The sequence below is a fragment of the Phocoena sinus genome, chromosome 8 (genome assembly GCF_008692025.1).
Source record: "Phocoena sinus isolate mPhoSin1 chromosome 8, mPhoSin1.pri, whole genome shotgun sequence".
NCBI lineage: Eukaryota > Metazoa > Chordata > Mammalia > Artiodactyla > Phocoenidae > Phocoena > Phocoena sinus.
In genome coordinates this window covers 93,890,975-93,906,438 of record NC_045770.1, presented here as the reverse complement: position 1 = coordinate 93,906,438, position 15,464 = coordinate 93,890,975, and the positions used below count along the sequence as shown (strand labels likewise).

At 35.8% G+C, this 15,464-nt stretch overlaps 1 protein-coding gene across 6 annotated transcripts in view; it reads right to left on the bottom strand.

Moving 5' to 3' along the window:
* Window positions 1-15,464, bottom strand: part of TTC17 (tetratricopeptide repeat domain 17) — a 167,884-nt gene that overhangs the window by 75,385 nt on the left and 77,035 nt on the right. For all 6 annotated transcript variants that reach the window (XM_032640185.1, XM_032640183.1, XM_032640186.1 and 3 more), the window contains one exon: window positions 10,327-10,513. In XM_032640185.1, the coding sequence (XP_032496076.1) occupies window positions 10,327-10,513 (187 nt within the window). The remainder of the gene's footprint in view (window positions 1-10,326; window positions 10,514-15,464) is intronic.

The following is a 15,464-nucleotide window of genomic DNA, read 5'->3' as shown; positions in this document are numbered from 1 at the left end:
GTATATCTAGCTTTGTTGCAGGATGCACCTGCACCTACAGGATTCTGAGCCTGTAAAAAGTTAACCAGTTTTCATTCTTCCAACAAAAATAAATGGAGGTAAGCTAACTAGTAGCATATTAAAAATGCTATAAAAACTGTGTCTTTCAGACTGTATTTTCTTTCTTTCTTTTTGTTTTTGCGGTACATGGGCCTCTCACTACTGTGGCCTCTCCCGCTGCGGAGCACAGGCTCTGGATGCACAGGCTCAGCGGCCATGGCTCACGGGCCCAGCCACTCCGCGGCACGTGGGATCCTCCCAGACCGGGGCACGAACCCGCGTCCCCTACATTGGCAGGCGGACTCTCAACCACTGCGCCACCAGGGAAGCCCTCTTTCTTTTTTTGTAAAACAGATATCTTCACTAATTCTCATCAAGAATGTGATAAAGCAGGTCCTTAACTGCAGGTAGAATGTGTTGGATATTCCACAGGAGGGCAGCAAAATGCAGGATTTCTTTTCCTTCAAAATCTGAACTCCATGTAAAATTGCTTTAAGCTACAAGTTATAAATCTACAGAAACTTGGGTGGAAGAACACAGACTAAAACCACAGGCAAGAAACAAGTTATAAAACGAGATAAGATTTAGGTAAATAGTACGTAGATGCTATAAATACAGAAACATTATAAAGACAACACAGGGGCTTCCCTGGTGGTGCAGTGATTGGGAGTCCGCCTGCCGATGCAGGGGACACGGGTTCATGCCCCGGTCCGGGAGGATCCCACATGCCACAGAGCAGCTGGGCCCGTGAGACATGGCCGCTGGGCCTGCGCATCTGGAGCCTGTGCTCCGCAACGGGAGAGGCCACAGCAGTGAGAGGCCCGCGTACCGCAAACAACAACAACAAAAAAAAAAAAAACAAAAAAAAGACAACACAGAATAATTCTTCTGCACATTGGAACAGATATTAAAGCTCATGTATGTGATTTGGAAATTCTATTTTTTTCTATGGTGGTGAAAGCTTTGAAATACACTTTATAGAGAAATGTATATAAAATTCTAACCATACCTAGTCATTAAAGTCTGAGTTCTGTATAACATTTATTCATAATTTCTAAAGATCTGGGCCAATAATTTTAAGTGGGTAGGTGTCTCAGCGGATTAAGAAAAGACCAATGTTCAGCGATTGTGGGGCTGATGCTTAATTATACTCAGTTAATAACAATGCCATTGTTAGCAGCATACCTACACGCATGTAATGAAGTCTAACGAATATAACCTTCCATTGGTCTTATGTTTTCTAATGTAAGAAAAGTAATACTGAGTGAAGAATAATAAAAGTAAAATTATGCATATCAGAGACATAATAATGGAACAATGTATATTGCTTAAGTAGTAGAAAGCATCTTTTTTAGATGTAACTTTTTAATTTTCAAATCAGTGAAACTGAAGAATGAAAGTATGTAGAAAATACTCTTAAGTAATAAACACTTGGAAAATCCACTATCATGAATATTACAGATTTAATATCCACGTTTTGCTTATTATAAATTATTTTCCATTTTTCATCATTAGAGAATATAATCATTATTGCTTCATGAAATTCCATTTTCTGTGACACCTTGTTATTTTCAATTTTAAAAAAGTCCTTTTTTAGCGTTGAGCACTCAAGAGACCTTACTTATACTCAAAAGCATTGTAAGTTTATTTAAAAGGTTCCATTTTACTTTAAAAAAGGCCAAGTATGTTGTTATTGAAAAATGAGTTTGTTCAAGTGGCCAATTCAGTTCTATTTAAGTTGAATTGTAAAATAACAAGTCAATAAATGTGGACAAAAAGTATGTATTTAAAAACTGCCAAAATAAAATGTTTAATCAAAACTGGAAGCACTAGCTTCTCTTTCACAGTCAACTTGAGAGCTGGCAATTAAAAAATCTATTATGTTTTCCTTCCCAGCATCCTTGAAACTGTAATGCTGATATAAAAATACCTATAAAAGAAAAGAATTTATTAAGTACTATTCAAAGGAGAGAGACAGATGATGATAAGCAGTTTCTGTAAGAACAAATGCAACTAATAAATGGCAGTAAATAAGAGGATTATCTAGATTAATCAAAGTTTGGGAAAACTGTCAGATAAATGATTCTGCACTAATTGACACATTTTTAGCTATAAAGTCTTTCAAGTAAGAAAAGTTTGTGAGCATAATGATTATGTACTTCTAAGCTGAATGAATCAGTATTCAAAGCTAAATACGTTACCTGTGCATATACTCCAAGAAACATAAACTAAAAATCTGTGTGAAAAATTTCCAAGATTATATATGAAAAGCAATACTTACTGATGTTAAAAGACTACTGATAATTTTGCTATTCAGTTCATACTACCCAAGACGTTATACTATATTACAGTTGCTATAAAAACAGTGTCTAATGTGGATCTTTAAAGAAAATAATTTAGGGAAGATTAACAATAGTGGTCAGAAAACTTGTTTTTAAAATGTTTTCCAAGAGTATTTAACTATTTTTGATCTTGAAAAGCTTACCTGAAAAGCTTTTAAATTGGTAGCTTTTCAAACAGGCTTTCATAAGAGAATTTTTTAGGTTGGAAAAAGGGTGTATAAGGGCAGCTTAAATCTTGTCCAAAAAAACCCAATTACAATATTAATTCCTTAAAATATCACTCAGCCATAAAAAAGGAACAAAATTGGGTCATTTGTAGAGATGTGGATGGACCTAGAGATTGTCATACAGAGTGAAGTAAGTCAGAAAGAGAAAAACAAATATCGCATATTAATGTATATATGGTGGAATCTGAAAAATTGGTATAGACAATCTTATTTACAAAGCAGAAATAGAGACACAGACATCGAGAACAAATGTATGGATACCAAGGGGGAAAGGGGGCACTGGGATGAACTGGGAGATTGGGACTGACATATATACACTATTGATACTGTGTATAAAATAGATAACTAATGAGAACCTACTGTATAGCATAGGGAACTCAACTCAATGCTCTGTGGTGACCTAAATGTGAAGGAAATCCAAAAAAGAGGGTACATATGTATATGTATAGCTCATTCACTTTGCTGTACAGCAGAAACTAACACAACACTGTAAAGCAACTATACTCCAATAAAAATTAAAAAAAAAAAAGACCCTCTGGACACCAAAGGCTGGGGTGTGCTCCCTTGGTTGGCAATACTCCACATGTACTGTCACACATCATAGCTGGGAGGAGGTAATGTTGTCCATGACACCATGGGAAGAGGACAACTGGAGGTTCTGTATTTGTACCCTTCAAGGACTCTGCCTTGGCTGATTTTAACTAGTATCTTTTCCCTGTAATAAACTGTAACTATGAGTATTACAAAAAAAATATGAATTCCTTGATTATTGGAAATAGAATCACAAGCCTTGCTTCTTGAAACCTTTCTAAAGTCATAATAAAAACTTTAGAAAGATATGTCAAACAAGATAACTTATGAAGCTTCTTTCAATATTGCAAAAATGAAAAAGTAAAGGGCAGAGAGAATCATCTGAAGGTACAGAAATGCTAATCATTACTCAGAGGTTTTGTCTCCTTTTTCATCAACCGTTTAGTAAAGCTCAGAGATAACTGGAGTAAATGCAACTGTTAGGTTTTAAAATGTAAGAAGTTCATGGTTTTGACAGAGGTGTCTGCTTCTTTCAAGTTTCAGCTTTTCAAAGCTCAAACTCAGCAAAACAACTGTCAATAAATAGGATTACTGTGGAAACAAGTAATGCAAAAACACTGTTAAAGAAAAATTTAATACTGAAATTAGTTCAGTATTATCAATGAGTTTTTAAACCTAGAAAATGCATATATTTCCATTAGGGGTAACTATTTATTTAGGAGTTAGCAGACGTTGGATTCTTTTCTAAACTAATTAATTACAATGTAAAAAGGGATAATGTTTTTTGTTTGTTTTTTTATACTGCAGGTTCTTATTAGTCATCAATTTTATACACATCAGTGTATACATGTCAATCCCAATCACCCAATTCAGCAAACCACCATCACCACCCCACCACACTTTTCCCCCCTTGGTGTCCATATGTTTGTTCTCTACATCTATGTCTCAACTTCTGCCCTGCAAACTGGCTCATCTGTACCATTTTTCTAGGTTCCACATACATGTGTTAATATACGATATTTGTTTTTCTCTTTCTGACTTACTTAACTCTGTATGACAGTCTTTAGATATATCCATGTCTCAGCAAATGACCCACTTCCATTCCTTTTTATGGCTGAGTAATAATATTCCATTGTATATATGTACCAAAATTTCTTTATCCATTTGTCTGTTGATGGGTATTTAGGTTGCTTCCATGACCTGGCTATTGTAAACAGTGCTGCAACGAACACTGGGGTGCATGTGTCTTTTTGAATTATGGTTTTCTCTGGGTATATGCCCAGTAGTGGGATTGCTGGATCATATGGTAAATCTATTTTTAGTTTTTGAAGGACCCTCCATACTGTTCTCCATAGTGGCTGTATCAATTTACATTCCCACCAACAGTGCAAGAGGGTTCCCTTTTCTCCACATCCTCTCCAGCATTTGTTGTAAGTAGATTTTCTGATGATGCCCATTCTAACTGGTGTGAGGTGATACCTCATTATAGTTGTGATTTGCATTTCTCTAATAATTAGTGATGTTGAAGAGCTTTTCATGTGCTTCTTGGCCATCTGTCTTCTTTGGAGAAATGTCTACTTAGGTCTTCTGCCCATTTTTGGATTGGGTTGTTTGTTTCTTTAATATTGAGCTGCATGACTGTTTATATATGCTGGAGATTAATCCTTTATCTGTTGATTTGTTTGCAAATGTTTTGTCCTATCCTGAGTGTTCTCTTTTCGTCTTGTTTAAAGTTTCCTTTGCTGTGCAAAAGCTCTGAAGTTTCATTAGGTCCCATTTGTTTATTTTTGTTTTTATTTCCATTACTCTAGGAGGTGGATCAAAAAGATCTTGCTGTGATTTATGTCAAGAGTGTTCTTCCTATGTTTCCTCTAAGAGTTTTATAGTGTCCGGTCTTACATTTAGGTCTCGAATCCATTTTGAGTTTATCTTTGTGTATGGTGTTAGGGAGTATTCTAATTTCATTCCTTTACATGTAGCTGTCCAGTTTTCCCAGCACCACTTACTGAAGAGACTGTCTTTTCTCCATTGTATATCTTCGCTTCCTTTGTCATAGATTAGTTGACCATAGGTGCGTGGGTTTATCTCTGGGCTTTCTATCTTGTTCCACTGATCTATGTTTCTGTTTTTGTGCCAACACCATATTGTCTTGATTACTGTAGCTTTGTAGTATAGTCTGAAGTCAGGGAGTCTGATTTCTCCAGCTCCGTTTTTTCCCCTCAAGACTGCTTTGGCTTTTTGGGGTCCTTTGTGTCTCCATACAAATTTTAAGATGATTTGTTCTAGTTCCATAAAATATGCCATGGGTAATTTGACAGGGATTGCACTGAATCTGTAGATTGCTTTGGGTAGTATAGTCATTTTCACAATATTGATTCTTCCAATCCAAACACATGGTATATCTCTCCATCTGTTGGTATCATCTTTAATTTCTTTCATCAGTGTCTTATAGTTTTCTGCATACAGGTCTTTTGTCTCCCTACGTAGGTTTATTCCTAGGTATTTTATTCTTTTTGTTGCAATGGTAAATGGGAGTGTTTCCATAATTTCTTTTCAGATTTTCATCATTAGTGTATAGGAATGCAAGAGATTTCTGTGCATTAATTTTGTATCCTGCAACTTTACCAAATTCATTGATTAGCTCTAGTAGTTTTCTGGTGGCGTTTTTAGGATTCTCTATGTATAGTATCATATCATCTGCAAACAGTGACACTTTTACTTCTTCTTTTCCAATTTGTATTCCTTTTCTTTCTTTTTCTTCTCTGATTGCCGTGGCTAGGACTTTCAAAACTATGTTGAATAATAGTGGTGAGAGTGGACATCCTTGTCTCGTTCCTGATCTTAGAGGAAATGCTATCAGTTTTCATCATTGAGAATGATGTTTGCTGTGGGTTTGTCGTGTATGGCCTCTATTATGTTGAGGTAGGGCCCCTCTATGCCCACTTTCTGGAGAGCTTTTATCATAAATGGGTGTTGAATTTTGTCAAAAGCTTTTTCTGCATCTGTTGAATGATCATATGGTTTTTATTCTTCAATTTGTTAATATGGTGTATCACATTGATTGATTTGCATATATTGAAGAATCCTTGCATCCCTGGGATAAATCTCACTTGATCATGGTGTATGATCCTTTTAATGTGTTGCTGGATTTTGTTTGCTAGTATTTTGTTGAGGATTTTTGCCTCTATATTCATCAGTGATATTGGTCTGTAATTTTCTTTTTTTGTAGTATCTTTGTCTGGTTTTGGTATCAGGGTGATGGTGGCCTCATAGAATGAGCTTGGGAGTGTTCCTTCCTCTGCAATTTTTTGGAAGAGTTTGAGAAGGATGGGTGTTAGGTCTTCTCTAAATGTTTCATAGAATTTACCTGTGAAGCCATCTGGTCCTGGACTTTTGTTTGTTGGAAGATTTTTAATCACAGTTTCAGTTTCAATGCTTGTGATTGGTCTGTTCATATTTTCTGTTTCTTCCTGGTTCAGTCTTGGAAGGTTGTGCTTTTCTAAGAATTTGTCCATTTCTTCCAGGTTGTCCATTTTATTGGCACAGAGTTGCTTGTATTAATCTCTCATGACTCTTTGTATTTCTGCAGTGTCAGCTGTTACTTCTCCTTTTTCATATCTAATTCTATTGATTTGAGTCTTCTCCCTTTTTTTCTTGATGAGTCTGGCTAATGGTTTATCAATTTTATCTTCTCAAAGAACCAGCTTTTAGTTTTATTGTTCTTTGTTATTGTTTTCTTTGTTTCTATTTCATTTATTTCTGCTCTGATCTTTATGATTTCTTTCCTTCTGCTAACCCTGGGTTTTGTTTGTTCTTCTTCCTCTAGTTGCTTTAGGTGTAATGTTAGATTGTTTACTTGAGATTTTTCTTGTTTCTTGAGGTAGGCTTGTATTGCTATAAACTTCCCTCTTAGAACTGCTTTTGCTGCATCCCATAGGTTTTGGATCGTCATGTTTTCATTGTCATTTGTCTCTAGGTATTTTTAAATTTCCTCTTTGATTTCTTTAGTGATCTCTTGGTTATTTAGTAACGTATTGTTTAGCTTCCATGTGTTTGTGTTTTTTACGTTTTTTTCCCTGTAATTCATTTCTAATCTCATAGCGTTATGGTCCGAAAAGATGCTTGATAAGATTTCAATATTCTTAAATTTACTGACGTTGGATTCTTTTCTAAACTAATTAATTACAATGTAAAAAGGGCTAATGTTTTTTCATTAAAAAAAGTTTTTTTAAATGAGCTCTCTGAAAGAACCAAATATGGTATTCCCTCTTCCCAAGTCAAATTATTTTCTTTTATAGTTATTGTATCAGATTCAATAATATTCTTGGGGACTTCCCTGGTGGCGCAGTGGTTATGAGTCTGCCTGCCAATGCAGGGGACATGGGTTCTAGCCCTTGTCCGGGAAGATCCCACATGCCACAGAGCAACTAAGCATGCGAGCCACAACTACTGAAGCCCGCGTGCCTAGAGCCCGTGCTGTGCAACAAGAGAAGCCACCGTAATGAGAAGCCCACACTCTGCAATGAAGAGTAGCCCCCACTCGCCGCAACTAGAGAAAGCCTGTGCGCAGCAATGAAGACCCAATGCGGCCAAAAATTTTTAAATTATTAAAAAAAAAAAAAAGAAGTGAGCAGAAAAAAAAACAGCAATTAAAAAAATATTCTTGGAATAACCTGGCCTATCAGATACTACAATTTTGAGAAAGATCTGTTTCAAGTTAATAGTTCCCTGGGCTAGTTAGATTATGTTCCAGGGGAAAAAGAGCTTGAGACAACTGAATTTCCTCTCTCAACATCAGTGACATAAAATAACAATGAATTTCAAGAAACTAAAATACTAAGCAAAAGCATGTAAAACAAATACAAGAGAAAAGGCTTTTAGAAAAGGATCACTATATACATACAAAACCCTTCTTCCCAATAACAGAAAAGAGGAGAAGTGAGGGAGATGATAGTCAGTAAAGAAAATAAGAAATTCTATTAATATAAACAGCTCATTGAAAAAAAATGAAATCCTGTTTATAAGGCTGTCCTTAGATATAACCTACAAAACTTTAAAGACCACAACATATTTTCTAGTATTATGTAAGAAGATAAAGATCCTTAACCTTTAGAGTCATATTCTGTATTCATTATGAATTTCTAATGGCTTACTTTTACATAACACCTACTCTGTGACAATAATCTCATTTAATCCTCCCAAAAAGTATATGAAATTTTACTGTCTTTCATTTTATAGATTAGGACACAAATTACTTTAATGGGAACAGAAAGACAGTAATGGCAAAGCCAGGACTCAAACATGAATCTGTATGACTCTAGAACTAGCCACCCCACTATACTGCCTTGCTAAAAAAACACTGTTAGGCCTTCAGCATTCATGTACGAATTCTAGTTTAGATGCTGCTCAACAAAGATCTACAACTGAGCTATAGAGTCTGAGAGATTTTTCGTTTCTTCACTAAAAAAAGGGCTCTGATATTTAAAATGACTTCCTGCCTTCCATTAAAATCCTAAGGCAGTCTGGTATAGTGAATCAGTTTGGGTGCCAAATCTAGTAATTACTGATGTCTTTTAGACAAGTCACTTAATGAAGTGTGTATCACTTTTTTTCTTCTTCTAAATACCTGAAGTGAAGGAGCTGAGCTAGTCCTCTGGTTGAATATTATAATCTAATTTGAACATTAAACACAGCATCTACTGTGTGCTCTACAAAAGCAAGGTACTGAGGATTCACATGTATATAAACTGAACCACTTATAATTCAAGTTAAACTCATTTTTTTTCTTCCAGTGAAGGTTAAATAATAATCAAATATCGTGGAACTACTATATTCAATATCCTATGATAAACCATAAATAAGAAAATATAAAAAAAGAATGTATTCCTTATATTCAATGTGCTCATACAATGTTTTCCTTTAAAAGCTAAAAATAAAATTACCATATGACCCAGCAATCCCACTACTGGGCATATACCCAGAGAAAACTATAATTCAAAAAGACACATGCACCCCAATGCTCACTGCAGCACTATTTACAATAGCCAGGTCATGGAAGCAACCTAAATGCCCACCAACAGACGAATGGATAAAGAAGATGTGGAACATATATAAAATGGAATATTACTCAGCCATAAAAAGGAACGAAATTGGGTCATTTGTAGAGACATGGATGGATCTAGAGACTGTCATACAGAGTGAAGTAAGTCAGAAAGAGAAAAACAAATATCGTATGTTAACTCATATATGTGGCATCTAGAAAAATGGTATAGATGAACCAGTTTGCAGGGCAGAAATTGAGCCACAGATGTAGAGAACAAACGTATGGACACCAATGAGGGAAAGTGATGGGGGGTGGGGTGGGGGTGAGGATGTGATGAATTGGGTGATTGGGATTGACATGTATACACTGATGTGTATAAAATTGATGACTAACAAGAACCTGCTGTATAAAAAAATAAAAATTCAAAGAATGTATAAATATGTATAACTGAATCACTTTGCTGTACAGCAGAAATTAATACAACATTGTAAATCAACTATACGTCAATAAAAAAATATTGAAGAAAAAATATCATGGAACTCTTAGAAATTTACAATAGTTGAGACATTAACTCAAGTAGCTCTGACCCAGGTGGACACACTGCTGCACATGTGTGTTATGTATACACATATGTACACATGCATGGTGCCTGTGGGAGGAAGCGGAAGAATGCAAAGTAGATAGCCACTTCACGTTGGACGACTGCCTGAAAGGTGCGGTGAAGGTCCACACCACCTCCACTCAAAGACAAGGGGCTGTACTTCGGTGAATGAGGATAGAAACACTGCTTCAAATCTCATTACACCGTTTGAATTTGTGGCAGAAAAAAATATCTTTTACCATAAATATCAGTTGTTGTAGAACATCAGAGATTTGGGGGAGAGAAAAAAATCTCACAGCTTATCAATCCCAGTCGAATATACTTTGATCAGCCTTTCTCAAACTAGGGCTCTGGGAGAGAATTAAGCCTAATGCTCCAAGGCATGTACACCACAAGTTATTAATTAATTTCTTTCCTATGTATCTAGAATTACACTGGTTATGTAAAAACCTTCGAAAAATAAAATCATTTCCTGTGTTCTGTTGATCAAAACAGGAATCCTGATTGAACTCATTATTTTGCCAGCATTTAACAGCTGCTTACCACTGCAAACAGAAGAGGTGATGTTGTACAGAAAAGGATAAAACTGCATACAGCGAATCAACTTCAGGCTGTTTTCACACTCTGGGCATTTGGTAGTTAATTTCAAAGCCTGTCTAAAGGCCTCAAGTGCCCCACTGATATTCTTCAGAGCAAGGTAAGCATTTCCCAGGCTCAAAAAGGTCAGGGGCTGAAAAGAAAGAAAAAAAAAATCAGAAAATGTTAATGAATTAATATTTTCTGAGAGTTACAAAACCTTTACAGTATATGTCTTTTGGCTTTTTTTAGGTTACCTCATAAAAGTTACCCCAACTGTCCATTTTATTTACATCAGCTAAACTGTTTAATATAAATTTATTTTTTACCTTTTTACTAAGATAAAAAATACATAAAGTATGTAACATGCACTAGTCTTAAGCGTACAGCTCAATGAGTTTTTATGTATGTATATACCCCTGTAACCACCACTCATCTAAAGATACAAAACATTTGGAACATTTCTGGTGCCCCAAGAGGTTCCCCTGGGCAACCCAACCCCAACCCCAGAGGTAACCACTTGATGTGATGTTGTGACTATCACCATAGATCAGCTCTGCCTTGCCTGTTCTTGAACTCCATATAAATGGAATCAAACAGCATGTTCTCTTACGTGTATAATATGTACCCTTTTGTACCTGCTTTCACTCAACACAACATCTAATATTCAAGAAACCAGATGTTTTTTGTGTACTATTTGTTCATTCTTCTTAAAAAAAATTGATGTGTAATGTTTCATCATGTGAATACACCACAATTTATTCATCCATTCTCCTACTGATAGGGAGTTTTTGGATTGTTTGCAGTTTTGGGTTACTATAAATAAAGCTACTATGAACAGTCATGTAAATGTCTTTTGATAGACATATGCACTCATTTTCCTTGGGTATACACTTAGTAGTGGTTCTTAAGGTAGGCATACATTTAGTTTTATGAGATACAACGAAACCATTTTCCATTGGACATACAGACTTGCACTCCTACCAACAACTGTGAGAATTCACTGACTTGTTATTGTCAGTTTTTTAAATTTAGCTGTTTTAGTGAGATGCTTAAGTGGCACCTCACTGTGATTTTAATGTGCATTTCCTTGATTAGTAATAATGTTGAATATTTTTTCATGTGCTTACTGGCCCTTTGGGTACCCTTATTGCTGAAGTGCTGTTGTTTTCCCCATTAAAAAAAAAATTGGGTTGCCTTTTTCTTATTGATTTGAAGGAGTTCTTTATATATACACTAGACATGAGACCTTTGCTGGAAATATTTATTGCAAATATCTTCTCCAAGGCTGTTGTCTGCCTTTTTATTCTCTTAATGGTATCTTCTTATAAACAGAAATTCTTAATTTTAATGAAGTTCAGTTATATATTTTTTTCTTTTATAGTTAGTGCTTTTTGAAATCTTTGCCAGCTATAAGGTAACAAAGACTTCCTCCTATGTTTTCATCAAGAAGCTTTATTGTTTTATCTTTCACATTTTGGTACATGATCCACCTCAAATTAATCTTGTGTATGATATGGAGTAGGAGTCAGGGTTCATTTCTTTTTCCATAGGGGATATCCAAGTACTCCATTACTACCTACTGAAAAACCAAAAGCTCCCACACACACTGAACTAGTGTGCCTTTGTCATAAATCAGGTGACCATATATGCAGGGGCCTATTTTTAATTTCTCTATTGTGTTCCATTGATATATTTAAGTATCTTTGTGCCAGTACCATACTGATTTAATTACAGTTAAATCTTGAAATCTGGTAATATAAACCTTCCAACTCTGTTTTTTTCTTCCCCTCACACCCCAATTTTTGAGCTATTCTAGATCCATTTTTATGTAGATTTTTGACTCTCCTTATCAATTTACACACACATATACATGCAATTGCTGGGAGTTTGGGATCGAATTGAATCTATAAATCAATCTGAAGAGAACTTACATCTTAACAATATTGAATCTTTCAATCCATGGACATGATGTATATCACCATTTATTTAGGTTTTCTTTCTCTTAGCAATGTTTTGTAATCACGATAGAAATCTTGTGCATCTTCCTTTAGATTTACTTCTAGATATCTGATTTTTTGTATGCTATTGTAAATAATCTTAAAATTCTATTTTCCAATTGTTTGTTGAAACTTTGTTTTTATACGCAGCCCAAAGTATTCAGTTTAGGTCATTTTAGCAGAAATATACCTATGCTTAGTATTTGCTGCATACAAACCATTTATTCTACAAACCATCTATTTACTTTATCATTAAAAATATTTTTAAAGATCTAAGAATGTTTTATTCTCAAATTGCACAGTATATCCCCGTGAAAAGCAATTATCCCCTATAATTTATCAGCTACTTGCTTTTGATTCAGGCTGTTAGGTCATCAGAAATATCTCACTATAACCAAACCAAGGTGTACAAAATATTCCAGATTAAAGAGGCCTAACCTAGGTAGTGCTCAGGTTACATTTAAAGCATTACTTAGTGGTTCACACTAAGATATACAATTAAATTCCATACATAGATTTCAAAAATGTCTTTATATTTTCCATAAGGAAACGAAGTATCATAATTATCCCTATGACTAGAATGATAGTTGTGCAAATATCTTGTATTGAGACGAACTGGTTAGCATTTTGGAAAAAAAGAATAATTTTCGTGAATTCATTCTGAAAATAATTACTGAGTGTTTACCATGTTTCAAATACTGGTTTTGACACTGGGGATAGAGCAGAAAATAAGAAAGATAAATCCTTGCCTTAGTGGATCTTATAGTCTCGTGTCACACAATTGTGAGTAAAATGTGATGGAGGACAGCAGGGAAGAGACATAAATAGTACTAAGCATAGGGAAGAGAGTGCCATTACAAACAGAGTAGTAAGGGAAAGACTCCCTGAGAAGTTAGTATTTGTAAAAGATTTTAAGGAGATGAGGAGCAAGCTATGAAGAATCTTAGTGGGATGAAGCATTCCAAGCAGAGAGAATAGAAAATGCAAAGGTCCTGAGGAGGGAGCACAGCTAGCATGTTCAAGGAACTGCAAGGCAGCAAGTGAGGCTAGAATAGAATGACCAAAGGAACGATCTCATGGAGATAAGGTCAGAAAAGTAACAAGGTCATGTAGGACCTTCTACATCATTATAAATTCTTGTTTCTTACTGTGAGTTACATGGAGAGTCACCGCAGAGATTTGAACAAATAACAACATCTGACATTAAAAAAAAAATTACTAACTTTGTTTCTTGTATTTTTTCAATGTAGAAGATAATTTTTCAACTCTGGCTATGGGATGGAGAGAATTGAGGTGAAAGGAGAGGGGAAGCGGCTCCCTTTAAGCAATACTCTACAGCTTCCTAAAGCTAAGGAACAGCATATAAGTTTAGCATATGTTGAGCACTACTGAGATTCTATTTATTCATAATGCAATTTCTTTCTTTTTTTTTTTGGCTGCACTGCGCGGCACGTGGGATCTTAGTTCCCTAACCAGGGATTGAACCCGTGCCCCTGCAATGGAAGTGTGGAGTCTTAACCACTGGACCAACAGGGAAGTCCCTGACAACATCTGACTTTTAATAAGAATTTCATTGACTGCTGTACTGTGAATAGAGTGTAGGGTGACAAAGGCAAAAGCCAAGAAGCTAGTTAGGAGGCTATTGAAATAATCTAGATAAAAGACAATGATGGTGCGGATAAGATAGCAGTGGAGATGATGGTAAATAGTGAAATGCTGGGTATATTTTAAAAACAGAATCAGCAAGATTACTTAATAGATTGAATCTGCCCTGAGAGAAGGAGACAGGTACGAAGGATGGCTCTAAGTTTTTGTCCTGAGATACTGGCTTTACTGTTTCCTGAAATGGGAAAGACTGAGAACAAATTAGAACAATGTTAAGGAGCTTAGTTTTGGCCTGCAGTTTTAGACCGTGTTTTAGACATTCAAGTGGAGGTGTCATGTTAGCTACTGGATAAAGGAGTCTGGAGTTCAGAGCAAAGGTGATAAGTGACTCAATAAGGAAAGTGTAGTGTTCTTGAGATATGGTCCTGGAACAATCAGATATCCGTTTGGATATGAACTTTGATGAATGAACTTTGATCCCTACCTCACATTGCAAAGAAAATTTAACTTGAAACGGATCATAGGCCTAAATGTGAAACCTGAAACTGTAAAACATCTAGAAGACAACATAGGAAAAGACCTTTGTATATCTGAGAGTCAACTATTTAAAGACAAACCAGAGAAAACAAAATAGAACTATTTTTTTTCAGACTTCTTATGAGGACACCTTAAATCTAACAATAGAAATCAAAAGGGAAAAGATGGAAAATTAAGGTAAGTTTTAAAAGCTAAGATAAAAAGGCAAAGAGAGAAAATATTTTTAACGTATGATAGATGGAGTTAAAGACTTTATTGTATAAAGAGTTCATGTAAAATTAAAAAAAAAACAAATTCTAACAAAATGAGCAAAATGCCTACATAAACTTTTACTTTAAAAATACAATAAAATAGGGGACTTTCCTGGTGGCACAGTGGTTAAGAATCCACCTGCCAATGCAGGGGACATGGGTTTGAGCCCTGGACTGGGAAGATCCCACATGCCATGGAGCAACCAAGCCCGTGCGCCACAACTACTGAGCCTGCGCTCCAGAGCCTGCGAGCCAAAACTACTGAGCCCACATGCTGCAACTACTGAAGCCCATGTGCCTAGAGCCTGTGCTCCGCAACAAGAGAAGCCACTGCAGTGAGAAGCCCGCGCACAGCAACGAAGACCCAACGCAGCCAGAAACACAAACAAACAAACAATAAACAATAAAACAGGGACTTCCCTGGTGGTCCAGTGGTTAAGGCTTTGAGCTCCCAATGCAGAAAGCCCGGGTTCAATCCCTGGTCAGGGAACTAGATCCCACATGCCGCAACTAAGAGCCTGCATGCTGCAACTAAAGATCTCACATGCCCCACCTAAAAAGTAAAAAATAAAAAGATCCCGCATGCTGCAACTAAAAAAAAAATCCCACATGCTGCGAAGATCCTGTGTGCCGCAACTAAGACCTGGCGTAGCCAAATAAATAAATAAACATTTTTGAAAAATACAATATCCTTAAAATAAGATAAAGAAAT